At 41.2% G+C, this 13,679-nt stretch overlaps 1 protein-coding gene across 2 annotated transcripts in view; it reads right to left on the bottom strand.

The window, feature by feature from the left end:
* Window positions 1–5,606, bottom strand: part of LOC120914341 (mucin-5AC-like) — a 49,210-nt gene extending 43,604 nt beyond the window's left edge. For both annotated transcript variants that reach the window (XM_040325006.1, XM_040325007.1), the window contains exon 1: window positions 193–5,606. In XM_040325006.1, coding sequence (XP_040180940.1) covers window positions 193–5,560 — 5,368 coding nt within the window. In that variant the 5' untranslated portion in view covers window positions 5,561–5,606. The remainder of the gene's footprint in view (window positions 1–192) is intronic.
* Between the last annotated feature and the right edge of the window lie 8,073 nt (window positions 5,607–13,679).

The raw sequence follows: 13,679 nt of genomic DNA, 5'->3' as shown, positions 1-13,679 counted from the left end.
AAATCCACGGAAAAGTTTGTTTGAAGTCCGACCGTGTGTATGAGGCTTAAGACAGTTTATTGAATCTGAAGAGTGATTGGAAATGTACTGTATGCCTGGCTGTGAGGAAATTACTGGGAAAGGGATCCTGGCATCTACTAAACAGCTTCTATGGTGGTAGCGCTACAAAAGTGTACAGATAGTCATACTTACTTTCTGTTGTCTGGAGTCCATTACTGGTATGTGTCTGGGTTGTGGACTCTGTTGTCTTCGATATCTTAGTACTCTGGCTTTCAGTTGTTATATGGGAAGATCCAGGAATTAAAGCTGAAGATGAAATTCCTGGTAGGGTGTGGAGTGTGTGTATGGTTCCACTTTCCACAGTTGCAGAATAGAATGTTTCTTGATTTGTGGTACCACTGCTCTCAGTGGTAATCATCCTTGTAGTAGCCTTGGATTTTTCAGTTGTAGGGTGGGCTGTCATTTTACTTATGGTAGGTGAAAACCTCTCTGTCGTTGTGTGGAATGTATCCTCACTTATGATAGGATTCGATTTCTCAGTGGTGGTGTGGAATGTATTTTCACTTATCGTAGACGTAGATCTCTCACTTGTGGTGTGGAATGTATTCTCACTTATGGTAGGCATAGATCTCTCAGTCTTAATGTGGAATGTATTCTTACTTATGGTAGGAGTAGTTCTCTCAGTTGTGGAGTGCAATGAATTCTCACTTATAGTAGGAGTAGATCTTTCAGATGTAGTGTGAAATGTATTCTCACTTATCGTAGGCGTAGATCTCTCAGTTGTAGTGTGGAATGTACTCTCACTTATGGTAGGAGTAGATTTTTCTGTTGTAGTACGGAACGTATGCTCACTTATGGTAGGCATAGAGCTCTCAGTTGTGGTGTGGAATGTATTCTGACTTATATTGGGTGTATATCTCTCAGATGTAGCGTGGAATGTATTCTCACTAATGGTAGGAGTAGATCTTTCAGTTGTGGTGTGGAATGTTTTCTCACTTATCGTAGGCGTAGATCTCTCAGTTGTGGTGTGGAATGTATTCTCACGTATAGTGGGTGTAGATCTCTCAGTTGTGGTGTGGAATGTATTCTCACTTAATGTAGGTGTAGATCTTTCAGTTGTGGTGTGGAATGTATTCTCACTTATGTTAGGCATAGATCTCTCAGTTGTAGTGTGGAATGTATTCTCACTTATGGTAGGTGTAGATCTCTCAGTTTTAGTGTGGAATGTATTCTCACTTAGCGTAGGTGTAGATCTTTCAGTTGTGGTGTGGAATGTATTCTCACTTATGGTAGGTGTGGATATCTCAGTTGTGGTGTGGAATGTATTCTCACTTATGGTAGGAGTAGATCTTTCAGTTGTAGTGTGGAATGTATTCTCACTTATGGTAGGAATAGATCTCTCAGTTGTGGTGTGGAATGTATTCTCACTTATGGTAGGAGTAGATCTTTCAGTTGTAGTGTGGAATGTATGCTCACTTATGGTAGGCATAGAGCTCTCAGTTGTGGTGTGGAATGTATTTTCACTTATCGTAGGCATAGATCTCTCAGTTGTGGTGTGGAATGTATTCTCACTTATGGTGGGTGTGGATATCTCAGTTGTGGTGTGGAATGTATTCTCACTTATGGTAGGAGTAGATCTTTCAGTCGTAGTGTGGAATGTATTCTCACTTATGGTAGGCATAGATCTCTCAGTTGTGGTGTGGAATGTATTCTCACTTATGGTAGGAGTAGATCTTTCAGTCGTAGTGTGGAATGTATTCTCACTTATGGTAGGCATAGATCTCTCAGTTGTGGTGTGGAATGTATTCTCACTTATGGTAGGCATAGATCTCTCAGTTGTGGTGTGGAATGTATTCTCACTTATCGTAAGCGTAGATTTCTCACTGGTGGTGTGGAATGTATTCTCACTTATGGTAGGTGTAGATCTCTCATTTTTAGTGTGGAATGTATTCTCACTTAGCGTAGGTGTAGATCTCTCAGTTGTGGTGTGGAATGTATTCTCACTAATGGTAGGTGTGGATATCTCAGTTGTGGTGTGGAATGTATTCTTACTTATTTTAGTAGTAGATCTTTCAGTCGTGGTGTGGGACGTATGCTCACTTATGTTAGGCATAGATCTCTCAGTTGTAGTGTGGAATGTATTCTTACTTATGGTAGGTGTGGATATCTCAGTTGTGGTGTGGAATGTATTCTCACTTAGCGTAGGTGTAGATCTCTTCGTTGTAATGTGGAATGTATTCTCACTTATGGTAGGTGTGGATATCTCAGTTGTGGTGTGGAATGTATTCTTACTTATGGTAGTAGTAGATCGTTCAGTCGTGGTGTGGGACGTATGCTCACTTATGTTAGGCATAGATCTCTCAGTTGTAGTGTGGAATGTATTCTCACTTATGGTAGGTGTAGATCTCTCAGTTTTAGTGTGGAATGTATTCTCACTTAGCGTAGGTGTAGATCTCTCAGTTGTGGTGTGGAATGTATTCTCACTTATGGTAGGTGTGGATATCTCAGTTGTGGTGTGGAATGTATTCTCACTTATGGTAGGAGTAGATCTTTCAGTCGTAGTGTGGAATGTATTCTCACTTATGGTAGGAATAGATCTCTCAGTTGTGGTGTGGAATGTATTCTCACTTATCATAAGCGTAGATCTCTCACTGGTGGTGTGGAATGTATTCTCACTTATGGTAGGTGTAGATCTCTCATTTTTAGTGTGGAATGTATTCTCACTTAGCGTAGGTGTAGATCTCTCAGTTGTGGTGTGGAATGTATTCTCACTAATGGTAGGCATAGATATTTCAGTTGTGGTGTGGAATGTATTCTCACTTATGGTAGGAGTAGATCTCTCAGTCGTAATGTGGAATGTATTCTCACTTATGTTAGGTGTGGATATCTCAGTTGTGGTGTGGAATGTATTCTCACTTATGGTAGGTGTAGATCTCTCAGTTTTTGTGTGGAATGTATTCTCACTTAGCGTAGGTGTAGATCTCTCCGTTGTAATGTGGAATGTATTCTCACTTATGGTAGGTGTGGATATCTCAGTTGTGGTGTGGAATGTATTCTCATTTATGGTAGGTGTAGATCTTTCAGTTGTAGTGTGGAACGTATGCTCACTTATGGTAGGCATAGAGCTCTCAGTTGTGGTGTGGAATGTATTCTCACTTATGGTAGGCATAGATCTCTCAGTTGTAATGTGGAATGTATTCTCATTTATGGTAGGTGTAGATCTCTCAGTTGTAGTGTGGAATGTATTCTCACTTATGGTAGGAGTAGATCTTTCAGTTGTAGTGTGGAATGTATTCTCACTTATGGTAGGCATAGAGCTCTCAGTTGTGGTGTGGAATGTATTTTCACTTATCGTAGGCATAGATCTCTCAGTTGTGGTGTGGAATGTATTCTCACTTATGGTAGGCATAGATCTCTCAGATGAAGTGTGGAATGTATTCTCACTTAGCGTAGGTGTGGATATCTGAGTTGTGGTGTGGAATGTATTCTCACTTATGATAGGAGTAGATCTTTCAGTTGTGGTGTGGAATGAATTCTCCCTTATGGTAGGAGTAGATCTCTCAGTTGTAATGTGGAATGTATTCTCACTTATGGTAGGTGTAGATCTCTCAGTTGTAATGTGGAATGTATTCTCACGTATGGTAGGTGTGGATATCTCAGTTGTGGTGTGGAATGTATTCTCACTTATGGTAGGTGTAGATCTTTCAGTTGTGGTGTGGAATGTATTCTCACTTATGGTAGGTGTAGATCTCTCAGTTTTAGTGTGGAATGTATTCTCACTTAGCGTAGGTGTAGATCTCTCAGTTGTGGTGTGGAATGTATTCTCACTAATGGTAGGCGTAGATCTTTCAGTTGTGGTGTGGAATGTATTCTCACTTATGGTTGGAGTAGATCTCTCAGTCGTAATGTGGAATGTATTCTCACTTATGGTAGGTGTAGATCTCTCAGTTGTAGTGCGGAATGTATTCTCATTTATGTTAGGTGTGGATATCTCAGTTGTAGTGTGGAATGTATTCTCACTTATGGTAGGTGTAGATCTCTCAGTTTTAGTGTGGAATGTATTCTCACTTAGCGTAGGTGTAGATCTCTCAGTTGTAATGTGGAATGTATTCTCACTTATGGTAGGTGTGGATATCTCAGTTGTGGTGTGGAATGTATTCTTACTTATGGTAGTAGTAGATATTTCAGTCGTGGTGTGGGACGTATGCTCACTTATGTTAGGCATAGATCTCTCAGTTGTAGTGTGGAATGTATTCTCACTTATGGTAGGTGTAGATCTCTCAGTTTTAGTGTGGAATGTATTCTCACTTATGGTAGGTGTAGATCTCTCAGTAGTGGTGTGGAATGTATTCTCACTAATGGTAGGAGTAGATCTCTCAGTTGTAGTGTGGAATGTATTCTCACGTATGGTAGGCATAGATCTCTCAGTTTTAGTGTGGAATGTATTCTTACTTAGCGTAGGTGTGGATATCTCAGTTGTGGTGTGGAATGTATTCTCACTAATGGTAGGAGTAGATCTCTCAGTTGTAGTGTGGAATGTATTCTCACTTATGGTAGGTGTGGATATCTCAGTTGTGGTGTGGAATGTATTTTCACTTATGGTAGGTGTAGATCTCTCAGATTTAGTGTGAAATGTATTCTCACTTAGCGTAGGTGTAGATCTCTCAGTTGTGGTGTGGAATGTATTCTCACTTATGGTAGGTGTAGATCTCTCAGTTGTAGTGTGAAATGTATTCTCACTCATGGAAGGTGTAGATCTCTCGGATTTAGTGTGGAATGTATTCTCACTTATTGTAGGTGTAGATCTCTGAGTTGTGGTGTGGAATGTATTCTCACTTATGGTAGGTGTAGATCTCTGAGTTGTGGTGTGGAATGTATTCTCACTTATTGTAGGTGTAGATCTCTCAGTTATGGTGTGGAATATATGCTCACTTATTGTGTGAGTAGATATCTCAGTTGTAGGGTGGAATGTATTCTTAGTTATGGTAGGAGTATATATCTCAGTTGTAGTGTAGAATGTATGCTCACTTATGGTAGGTGTAGATCTCTCAGTTTTGGTGTGGAATATAGTCTCACTTACGGTAGGAGTAGATCTCTCAGTTGTAGTGAAGAATGTTTTCTCACTTATGGCAGGTGTAGATCTCTTAGTTGTAGTGTGAAATGTATTCTCACGTATGGTGGGAATGGATCTCTCAGTTGTGGTCTGGAATGTATTCTCACTTACGGTAGAACTAGACCTCTGAATAGTAGAGTTCAATATATTTTCACTTGTGGTAGGAGTAGATCTCTCCGTTGTAGAATGAAATGCATTCTCACTTGTGGTAGGAGTAGATCTCTCAGTTGTAGAATGGAATATATTGTCACTTATGGTAGGAGTAGATCTCTGAATAGTAGAATGGGATATACTTTCACTTATAGTAGGAGTAGATCTCTCAGTTGCAGTGTTGAATGTATTTTCATATAGGGTAGAAGTAGAGCTCTCAGTTGTAGTGTGGAATGTGTTCTCACTTATTGTAGGAATAAATCTCTCAGTTGAGGTATGGAATGTATTCTCACTCATAGTAGAACTAGAAATCTGAGTAGTAGCGTTCGATACATTTTTAGTTGTGGTTGGAGAAGATTTCTTAGTTGTAGAGTAGAATATGTTTTCACTTATGGTATGAATGGATCCCTCACTTGTGTTGTGGAATGTATGCTCACTTATGGTAGGAATGGATATCACAGTTGTGGTGTGGAATGTTTTCTCACTCATGGTAGGAGTAGATATTTCATTTGTAGTGTGAAATGTTTTCTCACTAATAGTTGCAGTAACTTTCTCAATGACAGTGTGTAATGTACTCTCATTTATGTTAGGAGTAGATCTTTTAGTTGTGGTGTGTAATCCATTCTCACCTATTGTACTTGGGATTTCCTTAGTTGGGGCGTGAAAGGTATTATGATTTATTGTAGGCATAGGGCTTTCAGTTGTAGTGTTAAATATATTCTCACTTATAGTAAGAGTAGATCTCTCCTTTGCCGTGGGTAATGTTTTGTTATTTGTAGTGGGAGTAGAACTCTCATTTGTAGTGTAGAATGTTTTCCCATTTATGGTAGATGTTGTTCCCCTAGTATTGGTGGTGTGTATGTTTTCAGAAACAGTTGGAGTGGTTTTCCCAATTTCAGTTTGGTATGTTGTCTCTGGTACATTTGGAGTAGACCCTTTGGTTTCAGTGTGGTGTGTATTGTCAGATGCAGTTAGAGTAGATTCCCCAATTTTACTTTGGTGTGTATTTTTGGGTACAGTTGGAGTAGGTCCCTTAGATTCAGAGTTGTGTGTATTCTCTGGCATAGTTGCAGTCGTTTCACCAATTTCAGTGTTGTGTGTATTCTCAGATACAATTGGAGTAGGCCTCTCAGATTCAAAATGGTGTGTATTCTCTGATACAGTTGGAATAGTTCCCCCTGTTTCAATGTGGTGTGTATTCTCTGATTCAGTTGAAGTAGTTCCACCAGTTTCAGTGTGGTGTGTATTCTCTGTAGGAAAGGGTTTATTAGATTCAGAGTGGTGTTTATCCTCAGACACAGTTAGAGTAGTTCCCCCAGTTGCAGTGTGGAATGTTTTCCCAAGTACAGTTGGAGTAGGTACTTCAGACTCAGAGTGGTGTGTATTTCTAGGTACAATTGGAGTAGACCTCTCAGTTTCACTGTGGTAAGTATTCTCAGATACCGTTTTAGTAGGTACCTCAGATGCAGTGTGGTGTGTAATCTCAGGTACAGTTGGAGTAGTTCCACCAGTTTCAGTTTGGTGTATATCCTCAGGTATAGTTGTAGTAGGTTCCTCAGATTCAGAGTTATGTGTATTCTTGGGTACATTTATGGTAGACCTCTCAGTTTCCATGTGGTGAGTATTCTCAGATACAGTTAAAGTAGTTCCCCCGACTTCAGTGTTGTGGGTGTTCTCCGGCACAGTTAGAGTAGGTCCCTCAGATACAGTTGGAATAGTTCCTCCAGTTTCAGTATAGTGCGTATTCTCATGTAGAGTTGTAGTAGGTTCCTCAGATTCCGGGTAGTGCGTCTTCTCAGATACTGTTGGAGTAGATCCCTCAGATTTAGTGTAGTGTGTATTCTCAGATACAGTTGGATTAGGTGCCTCAGATTCCGTGTAGTGTGTATTCTCAGATACAGTTGGAGCAGGTCCCTCGGATTCAGTGTAGTGTGTATTCTCAGATACAATTGAAGTAGGTCCCTCAGATTCAGTGTAGTGTGTATTATCGGATACAGTTGGAGTAGGTCCCTCAGATTCAGTGTATTGTGTATTATCAGATACAGTTGTAGTAGGTCCCTCAGATGCAGTGTGGTGTGTAATCTCAGGTACAGTTGGAGTAGTTGCACCAGTTTCAGTGTGGTGTGTATTCTCAGGTACAGTTTTAGTAGGTTCTCCAGATTCAGAGTAGTGTGTAGTCTTGAGTACATTTAGAGTAGACCTCTCAGTTTCAGTGTGGTGAGTATTATCAGATACAGTTGAAGTAGTTCCCCCAACTTTAGTGTTGTGTGTGTTCTCCGGCACAGTTAGAGAAGGTCCCTCAGATTCAGAGTGAGGTGTATCCTTAGATACAGTTTGAATAGTTCCCCCATTTTCAGTGTAGTGTGTATTCTCAGGTTCAATTGTAGTAGATCCCTCAGATTCAGTGTAGTGTGTATTCTCAGATACAATTGGAGTAGACCTCCCAGTCTCTGTGTAATGTGTATTATCAGGTACAGTTGGAGTAGGTCCCTCAGATTCAGTGTAGTGTGTATTCTCTGATACATTTGGAGTAGACCTCTCAGATTCAGTGTAGTGTGTATTCTCTGATACAGTTGTAGTAGGTTCCTCAGATTCAGTGTAGTGTGTATTCTCTGATACAGTTGTAGTAGGTTCCTCGGATTCAGTGTTGTGTGTATTCTCAGATACAGTTGGAGTAGGTTCCTCAGATTCAGTGTAGTGTGTATTCTCAGATACAGTTGGAGTAGGTTCCTCAGATTCAGTGTAGTGTGTATTCTCAGATACAGTTGGAGTAGATCCCTCAGATTCAGTGTAGTGTGTATTCTCAGATACAATTGCAGTTGGTCCCTCAGATTCAGTGTAGTGTGTATTATCAGATATAATTGTAGTAGGTCCCTCAGATGCAGTGTGGTGTGTAATCTCAGGTGAAGTTGGAGTAGTTGCACCAGTTTCAGTGTGGTGTGTATACTCAGGTACAGTTTTAGTAGGTTCCCCAGATTCAGAATAGTGTGTATTCTTGAGTACATTTAGAGTAGACCTCTCAGTTTCAGTGTGGTGAGTAGTATCAGAAACATTTGAAGTAGTTCGACCAACTTTAGTGTTGTGTCTGTTCGCCGGCACAGTTAGAGAAGGTCCCTCAGATTCAGAGTGAGGTGTATCCTTAGATACAGTTTGTATAGTTCCCCCATTTTCAGTGTAGTGTGTATTCTCAGGTTCAGTTGTAGTAGATCCCTCAGATTCAGTGTAGTGTGTATTCTCAGATACAATTGGAGTAGACCTCCCAGTCTCTGTGTAATGTGTATTATCAGGTACAGTTGGAGTAGGTCCCTCAGATTCAGTGTAGTGTGTATTCTCAGATACAGTTTGAGTAGATTCCTCAGATTCAATGTAGTGTGTATTCTCAGATACAGTTGTAGTAGGTTCCTCGGATTCAGTGTTGTGTGTATTCTCAGATACAGTTGGAGTAGACCTCCCAGTCTCTGTGTAATGTGTATTATGAGGTACAGTTGGAGTAGGTCCCTCAGATTCAGTGTATTGTGTATTCTCTGATACAGTTGGAGTAGGTTCCTCAGATTCAGTGTAGTGTGTATTATCAGATACAGTTGTAGTAGGTCCCTCAGATGCAGTGTGGTGTGTAATCTCAGGTACAGTTGGAGTAGTTCCACCAGTTTCAGTGTGGTGTGTAGTCTTAGGTAGAGTTGTAGTAGGTTCCTCAGATTTAGAGTAGTGTGTATTCTTGGGTACATTTAGAGTAGACCTCTCAGTTTCAGTGTGGTGAGTAGTATCAGAAACATTTGAAGTAGTTCGACCAACTTTAGTGTTGTGTCTGTTCGCCGGCACAGTTAGAGTAGGTCCCTCAGATTCAGAGTGAGGTGTATCCTTAGATACAGTTTGAATAGTTCCCCCATTTTCAGTGTAGTGTGTATTCTCAGGTTCAGTTGTAGTAGATCCCTCAGATTCAGTGTAGTGCGTATTCTCAGATACAATTGGAGTAGACCTCCCAGTCTCTGTGTAATGTGTATTATCAGGTACAGTTGGAGTAGGTCCCTCAGATTCAGTGTAGTGTGTATTCTCTGATACAGCTGGAGTAGGTTTTTCAGATTCAGTCATCAAACTTCTCTTCTGGTATCTCGTTTTATTCTTATGTTCCCTCCAAACAAAGTCATCTGACATCCATATCCCTTTCTGTCCATCATTTATGTTGGCTGGAAAGGAAGATATAATTGTAAATTGGGATTATTTAGGGTTGCTACAAAAAAATAGTCAATTGCCGCCACTGTGCCCATTAAACGCAGCCACTGTGCCCATTAAACACCGCCAGTTTGCCCCCTTAAATGCAGCCAGTTTTCCCACAAATGCAGCCAGTTTACCCACAAATGCAGCCAGTTTAGCCACAAATGCAGCCAGTTTACCCACAAATGCAGCCAGTTTCCCCTCAAATGCAGCCAGTGTCCGCACAAATGCAGCCAGTTTCCCCCCAAATGCAGCCAGTTTCCCCCCAAATGCAGCCAGTTTCCCCCCAAATGCAGCCAGTTTCCCCTCAAATGCAGCCAGTTTCCCCCAAAATGCAGCCAGTTTCCCCTCGGCTGGCACTTACCTTTCTTGGGTCAGCGCCATCCTCCTCTATGCTCCCTCCGCTGCCTCCGAGTCCCCAATGTCTTCTCCCATCCTCGATGACGCTTCAGCCAATCAGGTGACCGGTAACCAGACCCAGTGCACCTGATTGGCTGAGAGGCGGGGTCAGTGTTAAGGAAGCAATTCCCTAACACAGCAAGGTTTGAACAGGGAACGCACAGCAGTGCGCCCTCTGTTTAACCATTTGGAAGCCGATCAGAGCCCACAGGCTCTAATCAGGAAGCCTATTAGAGCCAATAGCTCTAATCAGGCACTTCCAAAACACACCCACCGCTGTTATTCAGATGGCTGGAACTCAGCTGTGACAATACATAGATTCATGCAATGCATGAATATATCTATTGTTGAGTGACGGGTGCAGGAGAGAGGGGGCGGCGCTCCTGTGCCCCTGTTCTAGAATCTAGATATTTCTGGAGATACGCCGGCGTAACTCGTTTGAGAATCCGGGCCAAAGTCTATAAATGGCAAGACACTGTGAGCCAAGTAACATCTCCAGAATCTACCATTGAGGGATGGCCTACTTATCCTCCCATTGTTAGGATAACTAAAGGGAATTCTCAAGTATCCAGTACCCCCCAAAAACACATAAATAAACCTAGCTCTAAACCTCCGGTAGCTCAATCCAAGTCCTTGGGGTATCCTACACCTGGGACATATGCATACCCTCCCCCTCAGCCAGTGGATTTATATAACAGGTATGCCCCTTTGGATAATAGAGCTCCGGATCCCTACTACTATGAGCCTTATCGCCATCAATACCCACCCAGACCCCCTCGAGGGGGATTTAGAGGGAATTTCAGGGGGAGACCTGGGCCCTACTATAATCAGTACCAGGGGGGGGAGGGGGTGGAAGGAGGCCTACTGTATCCCCCCAAATCTCCCCAATACCCAAAAGAACCCTCAGAAAGAGAGGCAGACGAGGAAGAGGTGGAAAGAAAAATAAAAATAAAAAGTTAAGTGAGGGAATTTACAACCTAGCAGGTGTAGAATTTATCAACCAAGAATTAGAGGTATTACAACAAGTTTTAAAATGTGCTCCTAATAAAGATGTGGATAAGTTTGATTTATTTATTGACATCGAAAAACACATTAGAAAACTAAACATTAAAAAATACTTTGCGGGGGCCGTACCATTGATACAACACCAAGTTTAAGAGACCCGTATGTGCATAGCGGGTTAAGAAATCAGTCGGTGTTTAACCCTCAAAAAGGCATGAACCACCATATTGAGGTATTTCGGAATATGGTACAGGGCAAGATTCGGGAGTTACCAATCACTCAATCTTCGACAATATCAAATTTAAACAAGGTATCAAATCCATAGAAAATAATAAACAAATAGTAGTCAGACCAGCTGACAAAGGGGGGGGGGATTAGTTATACTTACGTGAAAATATTACTATAGTAAAATGCAAAAACAACTTGAAGATGCAAACACCTATCAACTAATGAAGGGGGATCCTACCATGCATTTGAAAGATGTGTTAATTAATTGGGTTACTGAGGGGGTGGATAGGAAAATCCTTACTCCCAAAGAGGCAGAATACCTAGTTCCACATGCACCAAAAGTCCCGGTACTCTACACAGTGCCAAAGATACACAAAAATAAAGCAAGCCCACCTGGACGACCCATCATTAGCGGGATTGGGTCCCTGTTTTCCAGACTAGGGGAGTACTTAGATGTTTTTTTTAAACCTCTAGTGTCCCAAAGCCCATCCTATTTGAAGGATAGTAGAGATCTTATAGTAGCAATACAAAATCTCAAAGCCACAGAAACTACCATCATGGCTACAGTGGACATAGAATCACTCTATACCAACATACGCCATCAAGATGCAGTTGAGGCTCTTCTGTGGGCCCTAACTAAAGATAGTTTAGAATCTTTAGTTAGGGCCCACCGAAGAGCCTCAACTGCATCTTGATGGCGTATGTTGGTATAGAGTGATTCTATGTCCACTGTAGCCATGATGGTAGTTTCTGTGGCTTTGAGATTTTGTACAAAAAAGTACAAATTAATTATCTAATCCAAGGCCTTCAAATGGCCATGGGTAATAATTATTTCTGGGCTAACAACCAATTCTACAACCAAATAGGGGGTGTTGCCATGGGGCCTCGCTATGCACCCAGTGTAGCAAATATAGTGCTGAATAAGTGGGAGCAGGAGACCATTTTTCTTAAGAGGCATGAATCTCTCATGTTTTACAAACGCTACATTGATGATGTGATCATGTTTTGGCAGGGGACAGAAGCCAATCTACATTTGTATCTTGCACAAATGAATAATAACAATTATGGGCTGAAGTTTCTGGCAGAAGCAAGCACCGTGTCCGTTAACTATCTGGATTTGACCATCAGGAAAAATGGGGTCAGGTTTGAAACCCTCACCATTTTCAAACCTACTGATAGGTAAGGGGGATTTCTTTCTTTCTTTTTCTGTTCCTGTAGGGAAAACATTGACCCTTTTTTCTTTAACACTTTAAGGGTGGTTAATTATATTCTTAAATCTAACTGGTATTAATCGTTTAGATTTGGTTTTCATATATATTTATATTTTGTACTAATGTAACCAAATGCCAATGCACTTTTGGTATGCAGGGTACATATAACAATATGGGGTATCATTGGTCCGCTCCAGGAGGGGGGAAGGGCCATCACACAATGGAAGTCATTCTGGTATTACATACTGTATATTTTTTTAATTTACAATATAAATCTCATCTGAGAGGAAGGGACATGAGTTATTATGAAACCCCTCAATTAACTATATAGGAATATCTCCTTTCTGTAGAGAGTACGACAATTTAATACACTAATCACTAATAAAAAATGCATAGAGTCGCAGTTGGATTGGACAGGTAGCACCACCATATCTTGCCGTTGAAGAGTTAATTACAAGTTCCTTACATACGCCATAACTAATGTTACGAAATAATAGGAATTTTTTGTAAGAATAAGAATTGATTTTAAGCATGGGGATGTTGCATTACCATTTATATCAATGTGTAAGCCGATCGGCAACTGCAACAGATTTGGTTTTTAATTATCCCCGCCTAAGATGTAATGACATCGTTAAGCAGACTACAAATACCGTGATCCTTTGTGACCAGGTATGCCCCCTGATGACGTAAGACATACGAAACGTACGTCGGCGGCGATACCTGGTCACGTGTATACCCACGCTGTCCCCGGCGCTTGTGGAGGTATCAGAGTTGGAGGGAGTACATGCCGCGGCTGGGAAGCTAGAGCGAGCGGGACCCCAAGACTTTCAATCTGACACGTCTGCAGCCCCAGTGCCGGAAGGCACTTCTTAATGTAAGAGGCCATCTGGCTATCTTTTTTATGTTTACTTTTATAAAACAATATTACGCTATGGGCACTCTTTGTTTTCTGTCCTTATCTGCATTCTGGACATGAGGAAATAATCCCAGATCCAGTCAATCCTACTACGTGTGCAGGCACAATCCTGTCAAAGCTTTGTGTGACTATCTGGTAAGCGCAATACTTATCTTGAGCACTTCGGGTGAAGATGTTGTATTTTCTATGGTGAAGGAACACAGTATCACTTTGGAACAAGATTGCATGCAGAGTGTTTGAAGAAAACCTGCTGTTTTTGCACTTCACATATATATTGTGACATTATTATTAATTAGCCACTATTGGACTAACCAGCGTCACTGGTTGGCCTAGGGCTATCACTGTCATTTCACGAGGATTTCTATGTTGTGTTTGGCATAATTGTTATAAGCACATTAATTAGTAAATTACGATAGTTATATTTAGCAATTAGAGCACCCTCCATTTC

The sequence above is a fragment of the Rana temporaria genome, chromosome 9, assembly GCF_905171775.1.
Source record: "Rana temporaria chromosome 9, aRanTem1.1, whole genome shotgun sequence".
NCBI lineage: Eukaryota > Metazoa > Chordata > Amphibia > Anura > Ranidae > Rana > Rana temporaria.
This window is presented reverse-complemented; position numbering and strand designations above follow the sequence as displayed.